Source organism: Balaenoptera borealis (assembly GCF_965194805.1).
Source record: "Balaenoptera borealis genome assembly, chromosome: 3".
Classification (NCBI taxonomy): domain Eukaryota; kingdom Metazoa; phylum Chordata; class Mammalia; order Artiodactyla; family Balaenopteridae; genus Balaenoptera; species Balaenoptera borealis.
The window spans coordinates 115,893,115-115,916,017 of record NC_138866.1 but is presented as its reverse complement, the minus strand read 5'-3'; the positions used below and the strand labels follow the sequence as shown (position 1 = coordinate 115,916,017).

Here is a 22,903-nt window from a genome sequence, read left to right as displayed (position 1 = left end):
CTCTCCAGAAAGTGGGCATAGAGGGAACCTACCTCAACATAATAAAGGCCATATATGACAAACCCACAGCAAACATCATTCTCAACGGTGAAAAACTGAAAGCATTTCCTCTAAGATCAGGAACGAGACAAGGATGTCCACTCTCACCACTATTATTCAACATAGTTCTGCAAGTCCTAGCCACGGCAATCAGAGAAGAAAAAGAAATAAAAGGAATACAAATTGGAAAAGAAGTAAAACTGTCACTGTTTGCAGATGACATGATACTATACATAGAGAATCCTAAAACTGCCACCAGAAAACTGCTAGAGCTAATTAATGAATATGGTAAAGTTGCAGGATACAAAGTTAATGCACAGAAATCTCTTGCATTCCTATACACTAATGATGAAAAATCTGAAAGAGAAATTATGGAAACACTCCCATTTACCATTGCAACAAAAAGAATAAAATACCTAGGAATAAACCTACCTAGGGAGACAAAAGACCTGTATGCAGAAAACTATAAGACACTGATGAAAGAAATTAAAGATGATACCAACAGATGGAGAGATATACCATGTTCTTGGATTGGAAGAATCAACATTGTGAAAGTGACTATACTACCCAAAGCAATCTACAGATTCAATGCAATCCCTTTCAAATTACCAATGGCATTTTTTACGGAGCTAGAACAAATCATCTTAAAATTTGTATGGGGAAACAAAAGACCCCGAATAGCCAAAGCAGTCTTGAGGGAAAAAAACGGAGCTGGAGGAATCAGACTCCCTGACTTCAGACTATACTACAAAGCGACAGTAATCAAGACAATATGGTACTGGCACAAAAACAGAAACACAGATCAATGGAAGAAGATAGAAAGCCCAGAGATAAACCCACGCACCTATGGTCAACTAATCTATCACAAAGGAGGCAAAGATATACAATGGAGAAAAGACAGTCTCTTCAATAAGTGGTGCTGGGAAAACTGGACAGCTACATGTAAAAGAATGAACTTAGAATACTCCCTAACACCATACACAAAAATAAACTCAAAATGGATTAGAGACCTAAATGTAAGACTGGACACTATAAAACTCTTAGAGGAAAACATAGGAAGAACACTCTTTGACATAAATCACAGCAAGATCTTTTTTGATCCACCTCCTAGAGTAATGGAAATAAAAACAAAAATAAACAAATGGGACCTAATGAAACTTCAAAGCTTTTGCACAGCAAAGGAAACTACAAACAAGACGAAAAGACAACCCTCAGAATGGGAGAAAAAATTTGCAAACGAATCAACGGACAAAGGATTAATCTCCAAAATATATAAACAGCTCATTCAGCTCAGTATTAAAGAAACAAACACACCAATCCAAAAATGGGCAGAAGACCTAAATAGACATTTCTCCAAAGAAGACATACAGATGGCCACGAAGCACATGAAAAGATGCTCAACATCACTAATTATTAGAGAAATGTAAATCAAAACTACCATGAGGTATCACCTCACACCAGTTAGAATGGGCATCATCAGAAAATCCACAAACAACAAATGCGGGAGAGGGTGTGGAGAAAAGGGAACCCTCTTGCACTGTTGGTGGGAATGTAAATTGATACAGCCACTATGGAGAACAGTATGGAGGTTCCTTAAAAAACTAAAAATAGACTTACCATATGACCCAGCAATCCCACTACTGGGCATATACCCAGAGAAAACCATAATTCAAAAAGACACATGCACCCCAATGTTCATTGCAGCACTATTTACAATAGCCAGGTCATGGAAGCAACCTAAATGCCCATCAACAGACGAATGGATAAAGAAGTTGTGGTACACATATACAATGGAATATTACTCAGCCATAAAAAGGAACAAAACTGAGTCATTTGTTGAGAAGTGGATGGATCTAGAGACTGTCATACAGAGTGAAGTAAGTCAGAAAGAGAAAAACAAATATCGTATATTAACGCATGTATGTGGAACCTAGAAAAATGGTACAGATGAGACGGTTTGCAGGGCAGAAGTTGAGACACAGATGTAGAGAACAGACATATGGACACCAAGGGGGGAAAACTGCGGTGGGGTGGGGATGGTGGTGTGCTGAATTGGGCGATTGGGATTGACATGTATACATTGATGTGTATAAAACTGATGACTAATAAGAACCTGCAGTATAAAAAAACAAACAAACAAAACAACTAATACTAAACTTTCATTGGGTTATTTGTATGGAAATATGTTAATATAAATGTTTCAGACATTACATGAAATTTCTAAAAATCTTATATGTTCTGGTATAATGTTATAAGTCATAATCCTAGTTATTACTTTAAAATGTATATCTCAGAAATAACTAATTTTCTTGTCAACTGCATTATTATGAACTTTCATCAAATCTTTAACCGTGGTCATTTTTAAGTCTTTTGTCATTTACAGACAGTTCTGGGTGTACTCTGATGCTTTTGCAAATATGTTCCTATAAAAGGGTTTCATCTTCAAGGAATTCATGGAAAAGACTGACAAGTACAGGTTTCTGGTAACTGACTGTACTGCTGAACTGAATGAATAAGCATTTTCAGAACTCTAATGAAAAACTGATGAACTCATAAAAGTGGTAACAAAAGATCAAGATGAAAAAAAAAATTAATTACATGGGACTGAGTGAACTGATGAGGATGAGTATAATTTTTGTGACTTTCTGTTTGAATTAAAAAAAAAAAAAATCGCACAAGGACTCAGAGGCAAAGAATATACAAATCGATTTTCACTGCAAAGTAAAGGAGCTGTTACAGTGGAGGATTACTGGACTGAAGGTCAATATTATGACATAGTATGAGTGTGTTTCATGTTTGGTAATTGCAATCATTGTTGCTTTTGCTGTGGTCATCCATGTACAATGCTTGGTGTCAGTCTATTTATCTCTTGTAAAAATAAAATACAGTGTGTGCGTGTGAAAAAAAAAAAAAAGAAGACTACCTGAGACTAGATTAGAGGAGTGCAGGCCCTGCACACACCCTAATCTTGTCAGCAACCCCACCCTTGGGAAGCACTGCTATAAAACTCCTTATCAAATCCTACCGGGTTGGGACATATAGTTTTTCGAGGCAGGAGTCTGCTGTGTCCCCCTTTGCCCGGCAAAGTAATAAAGCTATACTTTTCTACTTTACCCCCCAAAAAAATTAAAAAAAAAAAAAAACACAATAGATGGCTTCAGGCTTCTGGGCCACTTATACAAACTATAATAAAAATATTAAATTAAATTCACCAGATAAAAAGACAGATTATCTACAAGGGGATGTAGATTTAGAAGTAAATTTTAGATTTTGTTTTGAAAGTCAGAAATCAGTGCTGCTCTCCAAAAAAAAATTGCAGAGGAAGGAGCACTTCCAAATTCATTCTATAAGGCCACCATCACCCTGATACCAAAATCAGACAAAGATACCACAAAAAAAGAAAATTACAGGCCAGTATCACTGATGGACACAGATGCAAAAAGCCTCAACAAAATACTAGCAAACGAATCCAGCAATACATTAAAAGGATTATACACCATGACCAAGTGGGATTTATCCCAGGGATGCAAGGATTTTTCAGTATCTGCAAATCAATCAGTGTGATACACCACATTAACAAACTGAAGAATAAAAACCATATGATCATCTCAATAGATGCAGAAAAAGCTTTTGATAAAATTCAACATCCATTTATGATAAACACACTCCAGAAACTGGGCATAGAGGGAACATACCTCAACATACTAAAGGCCATATATGACAAACCCACAGCTAACATCATACTCAATGGGGAAAAGCTGAAAACATTTCCTCTAAGATCAGGAGCAAGACAAGGATGTTCACTCTCACCACTTTTATTCAACATAATTTTGAAAGTCCTAGCCCAGCAATCAAAAAAAAAAAAAGAATCCAAAGTGGAAAAGAAGAAGTAAAACTATCACTGTTTACAGATGACATGATACTATACATAGAAAATCCTAAAGATGCTACCGGAAAACTACTAGAGCTCATCAATGAATGTGGTGAAGCTGCAGGCTACAAAATCAATACACAGAAATCTGTTGCATTTCTATACACTAAGAACGAAAGGTCAGAAAGAGAAATTAAGGAAACAATCCCATTTACCACTGCATCAAAAGAATAAAATACTTAGTAATAAACCTACCTATGGAGGCAAAAGACCTGTACTCCGAAAACTATAAGATGCTGATGAAAGACATCGAAAATGACACAAATGGAAAGATATACCATGTTCTTGGACTGGAAGAACCAATACTGTCAAAATGACTATTACTACCCAAGGCAATCTACAGATTCAATGTAATTCCTATCAAATTACCAATTGCATTTTTCACATAACTAGAACAAAAAATTTTATAATTTGTATGGAAACACAAAAGACCCCGAATAGCAAAAGCCATCCTGAGAAAGAAAAACGAAGCTGGAGGAATCAGGCTCCCTGACGTCACACCATACTACAAAGCTGCAGTAATCAAAACAGTATGGTACTGGCACAAAAACAGAAATGCAGATCAATGGAAAAGAACAGAAAGCCCAGAAATAAATCCACACACACAGTCAATTAATCCACAACAAAGGAGGCAAGAATATACAATGCAGAAAAGACAGTCTCTTCAATAAGTGGTACTGGAAACACTGGACAGCTACATGTAAAAGAATGAAATTACAACATTCTCTAACACCATACACAAAAATAAACTCAAAATGGATTAAAGACCTAAATGTAAGACCTGATACTATAAAACCCCTAGAGGAAAACATAGGCAGAACACTCTCTGACATAAATTACAGCAACATCTTTTTGGATCCATCTCCTAGAGTAATGGAAATAAAAACAAAAATAAACAAATGGGACCTAATCAAACTTACCAGCTTTTGCACAGCGAAGGAAACCATAAACAAAACAAAAAGACAGGCTTCCCTGGTGGCACAGTGGTTGAGAATCCACCTGCCAATGCAGGGGACATGGGTTCGAGCCCTGGTCCAGGGGAATCCCACATGCCACGGAGCAACAAAGCCCGTGCACCACAACTACTGAGCCTGCACTCTAGAACCCACAAGCCACAACTACTGAAGCCTGTGCACCTGGAGCCTGTGCTCCACAACAAGAGAAGCCATCCCACTGAGAAGCCTGTGCAATGCAACGAAGAGTAGCCCCCGCTCACCGCAACTAGAAAAACCCCACATGCAGCAATGAAGACCCAACGCAGCCAAAAATAAAATAAATGAATTTTTTTAAAAAAGGCAATCTACAGAATGGGAGAAAATATTTGCAAACGATGCGACTGACAAGGGATTAATCTCCGAAATATACAAACAGCTCATACAGCTCAACAGCAAAAAAAAAAAAACCAAACAACCCAATCAAAAAATGGGCAGAAGACCTAAAAAGACATTTCTCCAAAAAAGACAAACAGATGGCCAAGAGGTACATGAAAAGTTGCTCAATATCACTAATTATTAGAGAAATGCAAATCAAAACTACAATGAGGTATCACCTCACATTGGTCAGAATGGCCATCATCAAAAAAATCTACAAATAATAAATGCTGGAGAGGGTGTGGAGAAAAAGGAACCTTCCTACACTGTTGGTGGGAATGTAAATTGATATAGCTGCTATGGAGAACAGCAAGGAGGTTCCTTAAAAAACTAATAATAGAGCTACCATATTATCCAGCAATCCCACTCCTGGGCATATATCTGGAGAAAACCATAATTCGAAAAGACAAATGCACCCCAATGTTCATTGCAGCACTGTTTACAACAGCCAAGAATGGCTAGCAACCTAACTGTCCATCAAGAGATGAATGGATAAAGAAGATGTGGTATATATACACAACGGAATATTACTCAGCTATAAAAAAGAATGAAATAATGCCATTTGCAACAACATGGATGGACCTAGAGATTATCATATTAAGTGAAGTAAGCCAGACAGAGGAAGACAAATATCATATGATATCACTTATATGAGGAATCTAAAAAAAAGGATACAAATGAACTTATCTACAAAACAGAAATGGACTCTCAAACACAGAAAACAAACTAATGGCCGCCAAGGGGAGGAGGGGAGAGGGATAATTTAGGAGTTTGGGGTTAAAATATACACACTACTATACATAAAATAGATAACTAACAAAGACCTACTGTATAGCACAGGGAACTATACTCAGTATCTTGTAATAACATATAATTGAAGAGAATATAAAAAAAGAATATATATATTTATATATATGTGTGTATAACTGAATCACTTTACTATGTACCTGAAACTAACACAACATTGTAAATCAACTATATTTGAATAAAAATTTAAAAAATAAAAATAAAGATAAATAAAATAGCAATTTATAATACTTAATGGACACTAGTTTATGGTGATACTGTTGTATACAACAACAAATGTAATTAAAACGCACAAGCAATAAATTAGTCAAATTAGCCAAAGTTTAAAATAAATAAATAAATTCTCTCTACATCTCTTAAAAAAGAAAAGAAAAGAAACCAGTGCTGCCAAATTAGGAAGAAAAGTTCCTAGGGAAGAAACCTGCCTACAGAAAAAATTAGTGCTTTTGATTTCCTAAAATTCAAGTACAGAAGAGCACAGCTTGTGTTGAATTGTTAGAAGGCAAATTTTCTAAAAGCAGAGTAGAGTAAATCATAAAACCTCTGAATGCCCTTCCCAATACTTATCAGAGTCTGTGTCCTTGAATTTGCATCACCTGATCTTTAGGCAGTGGCTATTAGGCATGTGGAGGAAGGCAAACTCAATTATAAAAAATGAGAAGAGAAAGAAACTGTGAAATCTAATCCAATGCCAGTCGAGCCCTTGGCAGAAAACACTGGTAACCAATGTTATTAAGATGTAGCAGAAACCTTACTCGCACTGCACAAAACAAGATGGATCGTTTTAACTATTTAGGAGTGCTGAAGCATCTGCTGCCTTGTTTCCTAAGGCAAAAAACCAAGTGCATAATATAAAACATATATATATTAATTCAAATCTTTTCTATAAATTATTCATACATCTTCCCAAGCCTAAAATAATTATAATTTTCTATATACAAATGTTCTACTTTAAAAAGGCAACAGACTGACCTAGCTTTCTAAAATACTGAAACTATAAACCCTATACACCTAGGTTGTTGGACATCCCTAGGAAATACCAATACACCGTCCCACATCAAATTAAATTATAACTACTTAAAACAGAACTCAGGAAAATCAAATATGTAACCCAGAGCAGAGATATTTGTGGTGTTTAACGGAAAAGATTGTTTGACAAACATTAAAACTTAAATAGAAACCACCTTCCAAGACATAAAAAAAGAGGGAGGGAGGGATAAATTGGGAGACTGGGATTGACATATACACATTACTATATATAAAATAGATAAGAACCTACTGTATAGCACAGGGAACTCTACTCAATACTCTGTAATGACCTATACGGGAAAATGATCTAAAAAAGAGTGGATATATGTACAAATGATTCACTTTGCTGTAAAGCAGAAACTAACACAACATTTTAAATCAACTATACTCCAATAAAAATTAATTTTAAAAAAGACTTAAAAAAAGAGAAAGACAAAGAAATAAGTGACTTGTTTCATGACAAACTGAAGAATGACATCCATATGACCAATTATAATGTCTCAGTGTTTCAGATTCTTCAGTATGTAGCATCCAAATACTTTGCAAAAAACATTAAAACAGACTTTATTGTATTTAAATAAATTGGAGAGCTAATAATTGTTTACTGTGGTTCCACATAAGAGGTTCATAGCTCTGTATATTATGGGAATTATACAGATGAATACAGCAGAGCTGATTTTGAGGAACTAGCAACAACAAAATGTTATTAAGAGCATGCAGGAAAGTGAAATTGATTTGGATTGGGGAAGAACAGACAGATGTGAGGGGGACATCTTAGAAAGATTAATGGAAAAGGTTTTTAAAAGCATTTGAAATGGACCTCATAGAACAAACGGGATTTTAATACTGACAGACAAAAATACACAGTAAATCAAGCATTTTACTTTACAACCACCTTTACTTCATCTCCCAATTAATGAAAAGAATTCTCTTTAATATGTGTTCCAAAATGGATAAAGACCTTAAAATTACTTATTGTTAAAGAAATAATAACAAGATGATTATAAAAATGGATAAGAATTATCTAATAAAATGGGGGAATACCAAAACTATTGTTTTGATTTTAGTTAGAAACATGAACCATGCATACAAACATTCAGCTTACACTAGAACACCTTAAACTCTGTTTAAATCTAGTGCTTACAGATAAAATGGAAGGGGAAAAAATGAAAAATTAAATTTACCCATCACATTCTGGACTCAAGTGATTAAATGTGATGAACCAGCTAAGTACAGGTCAAAACTAAACTCTTAAGAGTTTGTAATGATTTTAAATGTATTCAATATGTATACTAAGAAAGAAAATGCTTCAAGCCATTTAATTTTTCAGAGAATATTGTTTTCCTAGACTTAAAACAAACAATCTACTTGCGAAAGTAATCCCTTAGAAAACTGAATTCCATGATGAAGTAGTCATTTCATTTAATGAAGTACAGAGATAGTCTTTTAACAATGTTAAAAATCTTATAGACTCCTTTTTTCAATTTTTTTTTTTTTTTTTTTTTTAACTTGACAGGGCCTTAAAATATGTTCATCCTAAACTCTTGCAGATTACTCAGAATCTTTTTTCAAATTCTCTGAGTATTTCCATCCCCTGAATAGTTACTGAATCAATAAGCTTCCACAAATTACTTTCTGGTGATCTTTTTATGCATAACCAAAATGTTTGCTTTTATTTTAATTCTATGATAACAATGAGAAATTAGAAATCTATTTACATACCAACAAGCAATTCCATACCACCTATTCATTTTGTGTTTATATCACAAACAATGGATTTATTCATGAAAACTGGTGCTCTATAAAGTTGCCACAAACAATGAGTTAGTGAATACTGAACCATTGCTCCTAGGAGAAATACAGGGTTAGATTCCTGCAAGCCTCTGAGCACAACATTTTCATCAACTGATCAATACCTAACCTTGTTTTATGTGTGCTTCTGTTTAAAGACACCTTATTTGATATATATTGATGATTCATTCACACTAAGCTCATTGCCAACAGCACTGTAACTCAAGGCTGAACAAAACTGATCTAATACATGTATTTTCTCCATAATGCACATCACAGCCTTTGTGCATACAGGAACACTAGACAAAACTTCAGCACTATGCTTGGGGGCCATTTTAAACAATGCAATCACCAACAAAAAGCACAGAAATGCAAAAAATGTGGCATTAAGTAGAATGCAAAGAGGACATTTGTTTACAATATGAAAGCAAGAGCCACCTAGTTCAACCACAGGTGGGAAAGCACACATGAGCCAACTCAAATTCTTTGCAGCTCTGTGCATGTCTATAAATGGCTGTGAAACTGTTGTGAGTAGTGATTTTGGATTTACTGAGATAGCAGGCATTCATCCACTAGCATGTGCAAATAATGAGGCTTGACAATACAAAGAAAGTCCAATTAAATAAATATTATGGGAAATATTTTAGTACTTCAACCAGTCAATTTTGTAAATGCAAAGGTTTACTTAATGGTTATCAAGAATGGGCAAAACTTTATGACATTGTTCTTAAACTGTTACACAAAAATACCCCATTGTAGCATTCTATAAATTTTCAGATGAAGAGTAAAGACAGAAAAATTATTTAAAATTTATTGACTATTCTTTAAAAACAGTCATTAGGGAGAAAATACTATAGAAAGATAACAAAAACTATCTGCAGCTTTAACAACACAATTTCTTATGAACTACCTGCTTCTCATATCTTTTTAGGGAAAAACCAGATGTTTGCCCACTATTATTACACACTAAAAAGTTCATAAGGATAAAGTACCCTGAAGTATTAAAACAATAAGATATAAATTATGATATATTAAGTTAAACTGCAAAGGCATAAAAAGACAGTGTAGACAACTAGAAATAAACACGTAACATATATATTTAAGCAAAGTACCTCAGTAAAATAAAAATAATTTTAAATGCTCTATTTTTATTTATTAATATTTAAAATATTATCCAATATAACCAGAATTTATGTCCACTTTGATTTCTACTTTTCATAACAAAATTTAGATACGTACGTAAACATCACCTATTCACACTGGTACTTGAAATTTATATTAGTGAAACTGAAAACAACAAGATATGTTAATTGTTAAGACCCAAAGAAAATTTGAGAGCTGGGAATCAAATCAAATAAAAGCCACCAACATTCTTTTCCTTTCAAATTTCAGATGATGTTCACTATAGCATGTTTTTGGCAGGGAAAAACTAGAAAATACGTCTTTTAATAGAGGACTTATTTAGAACATAAAATAATACAGTCTTTAATAAGAAATTAGCTCATATATATATATATATACACACACACATGCTCACACATGTACACAAAGACACTATATATACGTGTGTGTATGTATAGCCTTCAATTAAAAATGGGAAAGACAGACAAGGAGAAATGTCTGTAATATATTAGTAAGGCAAAAAAGGGGGTAGGGGCAAGTCACAGAACACTATGTATTGATACAATATGATTCCTTCTTAAAAACAAGAAACATAACTTGCTTATATATGCATATATACTGAACTGCTAACAAGGAAGGGACTTTGGCACTTTCATTTTTTATAATGAGCATGTATAAGTTTTAAAAGCTTACAGTAGGTTCTCAGCAAGTGTTTTCTTATTAATGGCTATTTAAAAAATAAAGTCATGTGAAAAAATTCATGTTGTTTGAAAATGACTCCTATAATCTTAATTTATTCAGTTATTCTGCTAAAAATAATTTAAAACAAACATTTCCCAGTTCAAAGAATTTCTGTAAATGTTCTCAAAATTCAACACTCACCAATCCCCCAAACTGAAATGTTTACTGATTTGTAACAGGGGTTGGCAAACTTTTTCTGTAAAAGCCAGACAGTAAATATTTTAGGTTTTGCAGACATACATGGTCTCTGTTGCATATTCTTCTGTTTTTGTTTTATTTTACAACTCTTTAGGAATATTAAAAAAAAAAAAAAAATTCTTAGCTCAGATTCACCAAAACAGGCTGCAGGCTGAATTTCCCTTGCCAGCCATAGTTTGCCAACCACTGATTTATAACAACAAACCAGCATCTGGAAGTCTGATATTTTAAATATATTACACCAAAGGTAGCAGAGATCCCAACAGGGTCAATTTTCTTCTACCTTAAATAAAGTAAGGTAGCATTATAGCAATTAAAATTTCAAGTTGATTAATACATCGAATTCTATTAATAGACTAGGCATTTATCAAATGATGGGAAAACATAGTACATGAAATTTCAAGTGATTATATAACCATAATCATGTGTACAAATGAAAGGTACACATATCCACTTGAAAAAGTCAACTGAAATTAAAATACTACACATCAAAGTTCAACTCTCCTTTATAAAAATTTAAACCATTTACTCATTTAAATAATCAAAAATAGTCATTTGATTTAGATGTCATCAACCCTTGAAAATTAAAAACTGAATTCAGAGACTGATAGTAATTACTGGGTTTTAATTTTAATTTTGTAAGGGTTATTATAAAATAGTAATCAACAATCTAAAATATTACACTTTAAAAACGTTTATATTCTTGGAAAGTTTTTAACATTTACTGTGTCAACAACCATCACGGAAGACGTGAATATGCTTTTTTTCTGTCTAAAAGACAGCTTTTATATATTTGAATTTGTCTAAAATTGAAAGATCCTTTTTACCATCTAGATCCTACCACCAAATATAAATTTTATTATGAATAATAATCTGGGTCAAATTCAAACTCAAAAATGAAAATGTATCCTCCAAAAGTAACCAAATAATCATTACAGAATAATCTTACCTAGACTGGTGGGTTTTATCAGTTCATCCAGTAAATCATAAAATGGTAATTTTTGAAGTTTTATATCCGGATGGACTGGATGAAGAGCTGACGTAAGATGTGGGAGTTCCAGTTCATGTTTAGGTCCCAGAAGAGAAACAGGGAGTAACGGTGATGATGCAGGGTGACCATCATAAGTGAGTTGTGGAATGGTAGATGGAGACAAAGTTGCTGGCATAGGACTTGAATGTACGTTGGGGATGGACAAGTCCGCAGGCGTCATGATTTTCTGGGGGAACCTCCGCCTATAGAGTTCTTTAATTTTCATTTGTACAGCAGGACTGCAGCCAGCCTTTAGCAAATGCAGGGCTTTTGTGAGAAGTTCGTGTTTGCGTCCGTGCTTGTTTCTCCCAGCGTAGCCCAACAGTACTTGGAGTTCAGAAACTCTAAGGCTCATAACCATTTGCTTAGAGACAAAACAAAATGTAAAACATTAGTATTCCAATAATATAATTTACAACATTAAACGATACTTTAACACTTTATCCTTATGGTTTGTTTACAAAGGCCAATTTATTTACAGTCAATTCCAGTTATTTCAAACTTAAAATCTAATCATTTGATATAACCAAAGAAATTTAAAATTAATATTCATAAATTCACTAACTTCTACCTAGGGTTATGAAAGACGTAAAATAAGTATACACCAAGTAGAACCACATCTCACCTCATTCCATTGTTATAATGAAATTTTCAGGTATTTATCAAGCACTTACTAAGTCTCCAGGAGAGTACTGAGTGCTGTGTGGATGGCAAAAGATAATGAGCCCTCAAGAACATTTGTTTTCTTAGGGGAAAATTATATAAGTATATGTGAAACATATAAACAGTCCACCTGAAGCACCAGATGTAGGCAGGATACAAATAACATTATATTACATTCTATACTGACTTTGGGATTTATAGGGCTTAAACTATACCTTTTTTGACCCATTATATACCAGATACATTTGATATTTTCATATGGGTTGTCATTAAATCTTTACAACTCCACAAGGTGTTACCCTTCCTGCTTTACATGTGAAGAAACTAGTTAGGAAAGGTTAAACAACTTACCTAAGGCCACATAGCTACTAAGTATCAATGAGGATTCAAACCCAGTTATGTGTAATTCTAAAGCCCATGCATGATCTTTCCACTAAACCATTAGGAAAAGGATGACACTGGAAACATATTATTGACACTCTATTGGCAAAGCCAGGCTAAAAAGTCCAGGAATTGGGAATTTCCTGGCAGTCCAATGGTTCAGACTCTGTGCTTTCACTGCCGAGGGCCTGGGCTCGATCCCTCATCGGGGAACTAAGATCCCACAAGCCACGCGGCAAAAGTCCGGGAATTCAATCCACATGCCATAATGCATAAGGCTGTAGTAAAGAAATCTATTTAACTTTAACTCTGCGTTCCCAAACTTATTTCTCCTTTTTCCCCAACTACTAAGAGACTACCAACAGGAAATACCCACACCAATTCTCTCATTTTAAAGTTGAGGAAAATGAAATCCAAAGGGAAGACAAGATCATACAGCTATTAACAGAAGAATCCTGACTTTACCACCACTGACAGGGAGGTGTCAGGATGAAAGACACATGTAAGGTTACCATTTACTCTCTATTTGCACAACTGTTTTCTCCCCTCACCTCATCCCAAATACCACAAAAGCTAAGCTGCCTTCCCTAATTTACCACCACTCCCTGGGATAACATTCATCTCAAGCCAATCATCTAGAAGTTATCTGCAGATTACAAAACAATTAAGAAAAATAAAACGGTGAGAAAAACAAGTGTATAAAGAGCTTTAAATGCAATATAGCGGGTTAATCAAAGAAATATGAGCCCTTGCCCTACCTTCCCTGGCCTGGAGAATGCTTTGTTTCCTCAAAGCCCAGATTTTGTCAGCCTTGCCCTTTAGGCCTGGCAGAACTAAATGACTCTCTTTTCACTACTCTTACTGGCCATTTTTCATATCTTTATTTTAGCACTTATCTTGCTGTATTATAATTTTCTTTTTTTTACAAATGATTCCATGACCAGACTGAGGTCCTCTATGGCAACAGTCCCCAACCTTTTTGACACCAGGGACCAGTTTCGTGGAAGACAATTTTTCCATGGGTCAGGGAGGGGAGGATGATGGTTTCGGGATGATTCAAGCACATTGATTGATTATGGTCTCTGTGCAGTCAAACCTCTCTGCTCATGATAATCTGTATTTGCAGCTGCTTCCCAGCACTAGCCTCACCACCTCAGCTCCACCTCAGATCATCGGCCATTAGATTCTCATAAGGAGCACGCGACCTAGATCCCTCACATGCACAGTTCACAGTAGGGTTCACGCTCCTATGAGAATCTAATGTCACCGCTGATCTGACAAGAGGTGGAGCTCAGGTGGTAATGATGGGGAGCAGCTGTAAATACAGATGAAGCTTTGCTTGCTCTCCCACCGCTCACCTCCTGCTGTGTAGCCAAGTTCCTATCAGGCCATGGACCAGGTGGTTGGGGACCCCTGCTCTATGGTACAAGGTCATGTTACCTTCAGCATCTAACACTAGGGCCCAACAATAATGACAGGACAATGAATGAATGATGAACAAAATAAGAAAATCACACCAGAAGGAAGGGTGGGGGTGGATTCTACAGTGATAAGTTATACATATAACTATAATATAAATCCAAATGGACTCCCAAGCTCTTATGTTCAAAGATATAATGTAGCCCTTAAAAAACAAATTCTAGGGGCTTCCCTGGTGCCGCAGTGGTTGAGAATCTGCCTGCTAATGCAGGGGACACGGGTTCGAGCCCTGGTCTGGGAGGATCCCACATGCCACGGAGCAGCTGGGCCTGTGAGCCACAACTGCCGAGCCTGCGCATCTGGAGCCTGTGCCCCGCAACGGGAGGGGCTGCGATAGTGAAAGGCCCGCGCACCGCGATGAAGAGCGGTCCCCGCACCGCGATGAAGAGTAGCCCCCGCTTGCCGCAACTAGAGAAAGCCCTCGCACGAACTGAAGACCCAACACAGCCAAAAATAAATAAATAAATAAAGTAGCTATAAAATTAAAAAAAAAAAAAAAAAAAAACAAATTCTAGCCCAAATCCTATAACGTTTCTCTCTTTAGATTGTTATCAGAGATTAAATAATTACTATAATGTCAGCAGGATATCAATTTCTCCCTACTATCCAAACTGTCCTAAGAGTACAAAATAGTTTTAAAGATTTTTTTTTACTTATTTTAAAAGGAACAGAGATTTCAACAGAAAAGCACTGTATTAATAAGCTTCTGCTCTTAGAGAAATAACATGAATTATGCTTCAAAGATTATAGGTTAAAACTAAATTTAAGTTCGCATTGGCCAAATGTATTTTGTTTTACAGAGAAAACACGATAAATTTTTAGAAAGAGAAGAATGTCTTTCCATTTCAATTCAGCTCCATTCTCTTAAGTCAAACACAAAAACCGAAACTCAGCGGTTACCATAAACTTATGACAGCTTTTGTCCTAACTCTATGTGTATAAGGATTTATTTAAATGCAGCACAGATGTATTATTGTTCTATTTCTATGGAAGAATACATTGACAACTCGCATAAAATAAAATCTCATGCTTGATGATCAAAAGAAAAAAGTTAATGACATAGGCATAATTTTTGTTTTCATTTTCACAGGACGCATAATTAATCATCACAATTATAAGGTAGGTATTGTCCTCAATTTACAGATGGGAAAACTGAGGCCTAGGAAGGTTAAGAAATTTGTTGAATGTTACAAAACTACTTCTACTCCAAATGTTGTACCTTTACACTATGTTAGTGTCTTTTAGCGAAAACAAACCACATGCCTTTTAATTAGGAAAGAGAAAAACTTCTAGAAGATCAATTTATTTAACATTCAATCTCAACTTCAAGCTTCAACATTTTAGCTGTAAAAAAAATTGGTGGTTAAGATAAAAGAAAACATCTGGATTCAAATTAACCATTGCACCTTGTAATCAGGTACAGTGAAAGATGAGGTGCTATCTATTGCTATTATTGGAGCAGCTGCTGCATAATCTTAAGGACTGTAATAAGCATGCACTGTTTAAAAAAACAAATAAAAGAGGGCAGGAAACGCAACCATCTGAAGTATCTCTCAACCAAAAAGCTTCAAAGAAGCATGGAGCAGTCAATTCACAATGTAAAGTGTTGACAACACAGAGGAAAACTAAACACTTAAATGTGAAATGTTGAAATGCAATGTATTTTAATCTTTCGTGTGTTTAAAATCTCCATTTGTTAGCACTACAACAAAATGAATATTTATAACTAAGGATAACATCAACCACTGCTATTACTAGAAATCATTACCTCCTTGGATAGCATTCTGCTGACTCTACAACCCCAAATGATAGAATGCCTGAGAAATGTGTATATTCTGTACAGAAAGCATTCTGTGAGGAGCATCTTTTTAAAATGAATCTTTTTAATCAGAAAGACCTGCACACCATTTTAAGTCGAACAGTTTTACAAGAAAAACAGATGTCACTTGCCCTGTCCCCATTTTTCACATCCCTAAGGCAACTACTTTCAAGTCTTTTTAGCTATTTCTTCAGGCGTTTTTTTCCCTATTTCTACTATATAGTAGGTCTATTAGTTATTTAAAATTTTTTCCCTTTAGGAAAAAAATTGACTTCCTATTAAAAGATAATGTTTTAGATCTGTTACAACTTCCCATCATCATTTTTGGTTGAATCAATTGTTAGAGTTTATATTATTACTATGGCCGTAAATAATATTCACAGACAAGCCAAAAGTACATCATGATTACTGTTTCTTTTTTTGTATGACCTTGTTTTCCTTCTAGTTAATAACTGCACCATTTTTGCATTTGCTTAATTTTCTGTGTAACTACGGTTAATTCATCTTTAAATTGCTAGTGTTAACTTTCCTCTCAACGTATTCAAATATATCAGGTAAATCTCTGTTTTAATTTCTTTTTTGTTAATTTTATTTTTGGCTGCATTGGGTCTTCGTTGCTGCGCGTGGCCTTTCTCTAGTTGCGGCGAGCAGGGGCTACTCTTGGTTGCGGTGCACGGGACTTCTTATTGCAGTGGCTTCTCTTGTTGTGGAGCATGGGCTCTAGGCGCATGGGCTTCAGTAGTTGTGGCACACAGGCTCAGTAGTTGTGGCTCACGGGCTCTAGAGCACAGGCTCAGTAGTTGTGGCACACGGGCTTAGTTGCTCCACAGCATGTGAGATCTTCCCACACCAGGGATCGAACCCATGTCCCCTGCATTGGCAGGTAGATTCCTAACCACTGCGCCACCAGAGAAGTCCTTTAATTTCTTTCTTAAAAATATACTTCATACAATCCTCCATCAAGTTCTAATTTAGACTGCTTGCTCTCTAGACCTGGTACAAAACTATGGTCATGGAATTTCCCTTTAACTTATCCTGGGAATTCCCTTATCACTCTTCGTGTTGGACCCCCTGTTTCCTTGATCTCACTTCTTCCTTTCTTGATTTTCTCTTTTTAGTGGGGTATTTCCTCCAGTAGCTTCCTGAGAAGGGGGCATGGGAAGTACACTTTTTTAAAAATCCCTTGCATTGTCTAAAAATATCTTCATTTACTCATACTTAGTAACTGAGTTTGGCTCAGTATAGAATTCCAGACAGGAAAGTATGTTCCATCAGAATTTTGAAGGCCTTTCCTCATCATCTTCTCTTAAGAAGCCTGGCACCATTCTGATCCACAGTCTTTCACAGTCACCTATATATCCTCCTCAGCAAGCTTCCAGAAGCTTCTCTGTATGTGTTCTGAAATTTTACAATATTGTATCTTGGAGTAGGTTTTTTTTTTTTTTTTATTGTATGAACTGATAATTGCTAAGTCTTTTACATTTATAGATATATGTCCTTCAGTTCTGGGAAGTTTTCTTTTTTTTTTTTTTAAATAAATTTATTTTTGCCTATGTTGGGTCTTCGTTGCTGCATGCTGGCTTTCTCTAGTTGCGGCAAGCAGGGGCTACTCTTCGTGGCAGTGTGTGGGCTTCTCACTGCTGTGGCTTCTCTTGTTGCGGAGCACGGGCTCTAGGCATGTGGGCTTCAGTAGTTGTGGCACACGGGCTCAGTAGTTGTGGCTCGCGGGCTCTAGAGCACAGCCTCAGTAGTTGTGGCACATGTGCTTAGCTGCTCTGCGGCATGTGGGATCTTCCCGGACGAGGGATCGAACCTGTGTCCCCTGCATTGACAGGTGGATTCTTAACCACTGTGCCACCAGGGAAGTCCCTGGGAAGTTTTCTTGCAGTAATCTTCCTTTGACTTTTTTCTGTTCTCTTTCTTGCATGCCTATTATTTAGATACTGGCGTTGCTAGACTGTCTAATTCTCTTTTGCTCTGTTTTCTTTTTCCTCTTGCATTTACATCTCTTGTCTTTAGCTCTATTTTCCGGGAGATTTCCTCAACTTCATCTTCTAACTCTTCTATTAAAATTTTAATTCCGGGGCTTCCCTGGTGGCGCAGTGGTTGAGAGTCCGCCTGCCAATGCAGGGGACACGGGTTCGAGCCCTGGTCTGGGAAGATCCCACATGCCGCGGAGCAACTAGGCCCGTGAGCCACAACTGCTGAGCCTGCGCATCTGGAGCCTGTGCCCCGCAACAAGAGGGGCCGCGACAGTGAGAGGCCCGCACACCGCGATGAAGAGTGGCCCCCACTTGCCACAACTAGAGAAAGCCCTCACATAGAAACGAAAACCCAACACAGCCAAAAAAAATAAAATAAATTAATAAATTTAAAAAAAATTTTTTTAATTCCTATGAGCTCTTTTCTGTTTGCTGCATTTTTCTTTTTCTTTTCTTTTCCCTCTACATCTTGTTCTTATTTTACATGAATGTAGTGTAGTATCTTCTCTCTTTTTTTTAATTTTATTTTATTTTTTACTACAGCATCTTCTTTTCTCTTGAGAATATAAATAAATAGGATGTTTGATGTTGTTGTTTTCTTCACCTGCCTGCACTGTCTCTGTAATCTGAGTTCTTTCTTGCTATTCTCTCTGGTCTCTGCCTTTCATGCTTGACGTTTTCCTCAAGTAAGAGGGAACCTTTGGCTGTACATTTATATCTAAGAGTAAGACACGAAAAAGATGATCAGATGAACTGTGTGAGTGAGCAGACCGGAGTACTGCACTCTAGGATGATAAGGCAGGAACTTGGCTATCATGAGGATTCCATTTTTTCCTTTTATCTGATCACTTTTGACACAGAGGAATCCTCCAACCTCCTGCTTTGGCAGTACAAGGTTGACTTCCAGTGTTCTCAAGGCAGAGTAGGGGAATGGGGAGGAAGGAGGGGAAGGTCCTCACCATTATATAAGAACACATTTCAACTTAATCTCCTTCTCAGATATGTAACATTTTACACACACACACACACACAGTTATGTGTGTGTGCCTGTATAAGAACACCATTCCAACTACAGAGGCAGGGACTATATTCTGAGAAAAAGAAATACAAGAAATAGTCAAGCAATATTAATAAGTATTGTAGACAGCTTTTTGAGATTAAATAAAAAGGGCCAATGTTACTGTCTCATTAGCTATGACCCTACGTTATTAAAGGTCATACCTAAATTGTGAATAAGAATTAGGTACTTCCTGTTGAACCACCTAATTACTCTCGTTCACACATCCCACTTCAGTATTTTAGGGGATGAATCATAAAGCAGACTCTATATTATGAATCTTTATCTGGTCTCAATTTGTAAACAACTGTAAACCAAAATGAATTCTAAAGACAGTCAAAATAGGCATTTAACAATGTCATAATATTTCATTTATACTTTTACTTTCTATCCACAAAAGCAATCATCAAAAATACTCTAACTGCATAAAGATTGTACGGTACTACAAAAATATTTTATTCATTATTTTCAAAGTCAGATTCTTCATTCAATGGAACTGACTTTAGGATCACTTCTAATCCTCTCCACTTGAAATAGTTAATAAACAGCTGTTAGATTAGCAATTTGTCAACAATGTCCAGTTCAACCAGAAAACCTAGTTAGACAGTTTCTACTAAAGTAGCAAGTCAGGCTGGTTACATACTTCTCCATAATCTTGTTCCACCTGATTTCTCATCTTTTATTTATTTCTCAATATAAGATGACTGAAAAATGACCTGTAGTGCCTACTCCTCTAGCTGATTATCTTTCTCCCCTTCTGGTATCTTCCATCACATGGGTTGCATTTAGCTCCCACATAATGACAAAACATGAAGATTCCATTCTCCTTCAAGCAAAGTATAAACCATTCTCCTTCAAGCAAAGTATAAACCTAACACTCTGTTGAAATGGCATATCATGGCTTTGATTTTTGATAGATAATTTAAATATCATCCCCATTTATGTACTACCACATTTCATGAAACCCACGGATATGTCCTTCAAAAGCTCCTTCTAGATGATAACTCGAATACTAAAAATAACAAATCCAAATCAAAACAGTTTAAAATTTGGATTAAATATTTTTTACAATAAAAAAAGTTTACTTTTATTTAAAAATTAAGAGTTTAAAATTCTAACACATTGCCAAACTTCTTATGCAGAGGTAGGACAAATATAACTTTAAGTAAAAAGCTGCTCTGCACACAGATGTTCAATAAACGCTTTTTGGATCCATGAATGAGCCCTAAATGAGTTGTAGAAAGGGAATATAGGAACAAACAATGAACACATAGAGATAAGCTATTCTTCAGCAACAGAGACTCATGATCATATTAATTCAATTCTCAAATGTGCTAGGTACAAATACAACATAATATGGTACTAGTATATATAGAATTTGGATTCTAATACTAACTCGGCCACTAATTTACTGAATCACAATCTTTCAGGGTCTATTTTCTCTCTTTAAAAAATGACAGATTGACTAGAGCTTCTCAAAGATTCCTCAATTTCAAAATTCTATAATGCTATAACTATTAAGTGAAATCTTTCTTTTCGTTCTACTCTTCCACAGGTTAAGGAAATACAATCTGTATGGTCAGTGAAATCTCTCCATGAGCAATGTTCTCAATCAAAAATATAAGTGTCATACATGAGTTGATACAGTAAAAATAATGATAAACCTAATATGTATTAAATGCTTATAATATGCCAATTACATATTAATTATAGTAGCATGAGTATCTTACTTAACCCTCACATGGACACAAGAGACAGACCAATATTATTCCCATTTTATGGTTAAGAGAACTGATGCTAAACAGTAAATAAGTGATGGAGACAGGGCTCAAACCTGACCCGACTCCAGAGCTCAAATTTATAACCACTAACCAATACAAGTGTCTTATCACAAATCTTAGCCAGGACAGAGTATGTGTTACACTGGGATGGGGGCACTAAATGACAGTGAGAGAAATTAGACTCTACAGAGTGAACAAGCAGTGGAATAAATGCTTATTTGGGGACAGTAAACAAGTGATAAAAATAGTTTAAGGTTATTCAAGTAGCCACCTATAGGATGGATGAAAGAGACTAAGAAATAAGACTTCTAGCTAAAAGAGATAGCAGCAAGCAAGAATTATTTATCTACATGTAAGAAGAAACTGTGACAGTGGAAATAGAGGAGAGAGGACCAAGAAATACTGCAAAGAAAATCTGCAAGAACGTTCAATAATCTAGATAAGGTGCCTTTTAAAAAGCAGTGCTATACATGATCATGAGAACAATCGTTCACTTTTCAAATAAAATCTAAAATTTAAAAATAATAAAGCTTTATGGACTTCCCTGCTGGCACAGCGGTTAAGAATCCACCTGCCAGTGCAGGGGACATGGGTTCGAGCCCTGGTCCGGGAAGATCCCACAGGCCGTGGAGCAACTAAGTCCGTGTACCACAACTACTGAGCCTGCGCTCTAGAGCCCATGAGCCACAACTATTGAAAGCCCACGCACCTAGAGCCCGTGCTCCTCAACAAGAGAAGCCACCACAATGAGAAGCCCACGCACCACAACGAAGTGTAGCCCCCACTCGCCACAACTAGAGAAAGCCTGCGCACAGCAATGAAGACCCAACGCAGCCAAAAAATTTTAAATATATAAATAAATGTATAAAAAAATAAAATAAATAAAGCTTTAAGAAATTTTAAGTCTATCAAATTATAAAAGAATGAATATTTTTTCACAAACTCCTCCAACCAAAACCAAACAAAATGTTGCATTTACAACTGGAGATATCATCTAATTTAAGTTTCAGACAAGATGCAATGAAAGATACATTATACTCTATCTGAGAGAAAGTTAAGAAGTGTAAAAGAATAGATAAATATTAACAAAACAAAAAGTGAGAAAAAATGCATTCTGTAACTATACAAAATCTTTAAATCACAGCCTTCAATCTGGGTCCCAGAAAAGTGATTAAGTAAGAACCTTAGAGGGAAAGTATCAAGAGAACTATTTCAGAGTAACAAGTGTAACCTATTCAATCAAAGTTAGAGCTAGTAAATAGCGGAGCTCAGACTCAAAAGTCAGATGCCAAAGTCCACACAATGCTGCAGAGTACTGACAATTACAGACATCATTAGGGAATTTGAAATGATTTTTTTTTTTTTTTTTTTTTTTTTGCCGCACCGTGCGCCATACGGAACTCCCCTGACCAGGGATCGAACCTGGACCCCCTGCAATGGAAGCACGGAGCCTTAACCACCAGACCACCAAGGAAGTCCATGAAATGATGTTTTTCTTTTTTTAGTTTTTGTTTTTTTAATTTTTTATTTTTGGCTGCGTTGGGTCTTCGTTGCTGCACATGGGTTTGTTTTTTTTTTTCTCTAGTTGCAGAGAGTGGGGGCTACTCTTCATTGCGGTGCGCTGGCCTCTCACCGTGGCGGCCTCTCATTGCGCAGCACGGGCTCTAGGCGCACGGGCTCAGT

The 22,903-nt window shown here is 36.0% G+C and overlaps 1 protein-coding gene across 5 annotated transcripts in view; it reads right to left on the bottom strand.

Moving 5' to 3' along the window:
• PIAS1 (protein inhibitor of activated STAT 1) overlaps positions 1-22,903 on the bottom strand; it is a 222,524-nt gene that overhangs the window by 85,755 nt on the left and 113,866 nt on the right. For all 5 annotated transcript variants that reach the window (XM_082383315.1, XM_082383314.1, XM_082383317.1 and 2 more), the window contains exon 2: positions 11,978-12,422. In XM_082383315.1, coding sequence (XP_082239441.1) covers positions 11,978-12,422 — 445 coding nt within the window. The remainder of the gene's footprint in view (positions 1-11,977; positions 12,423-22,903) is intronic.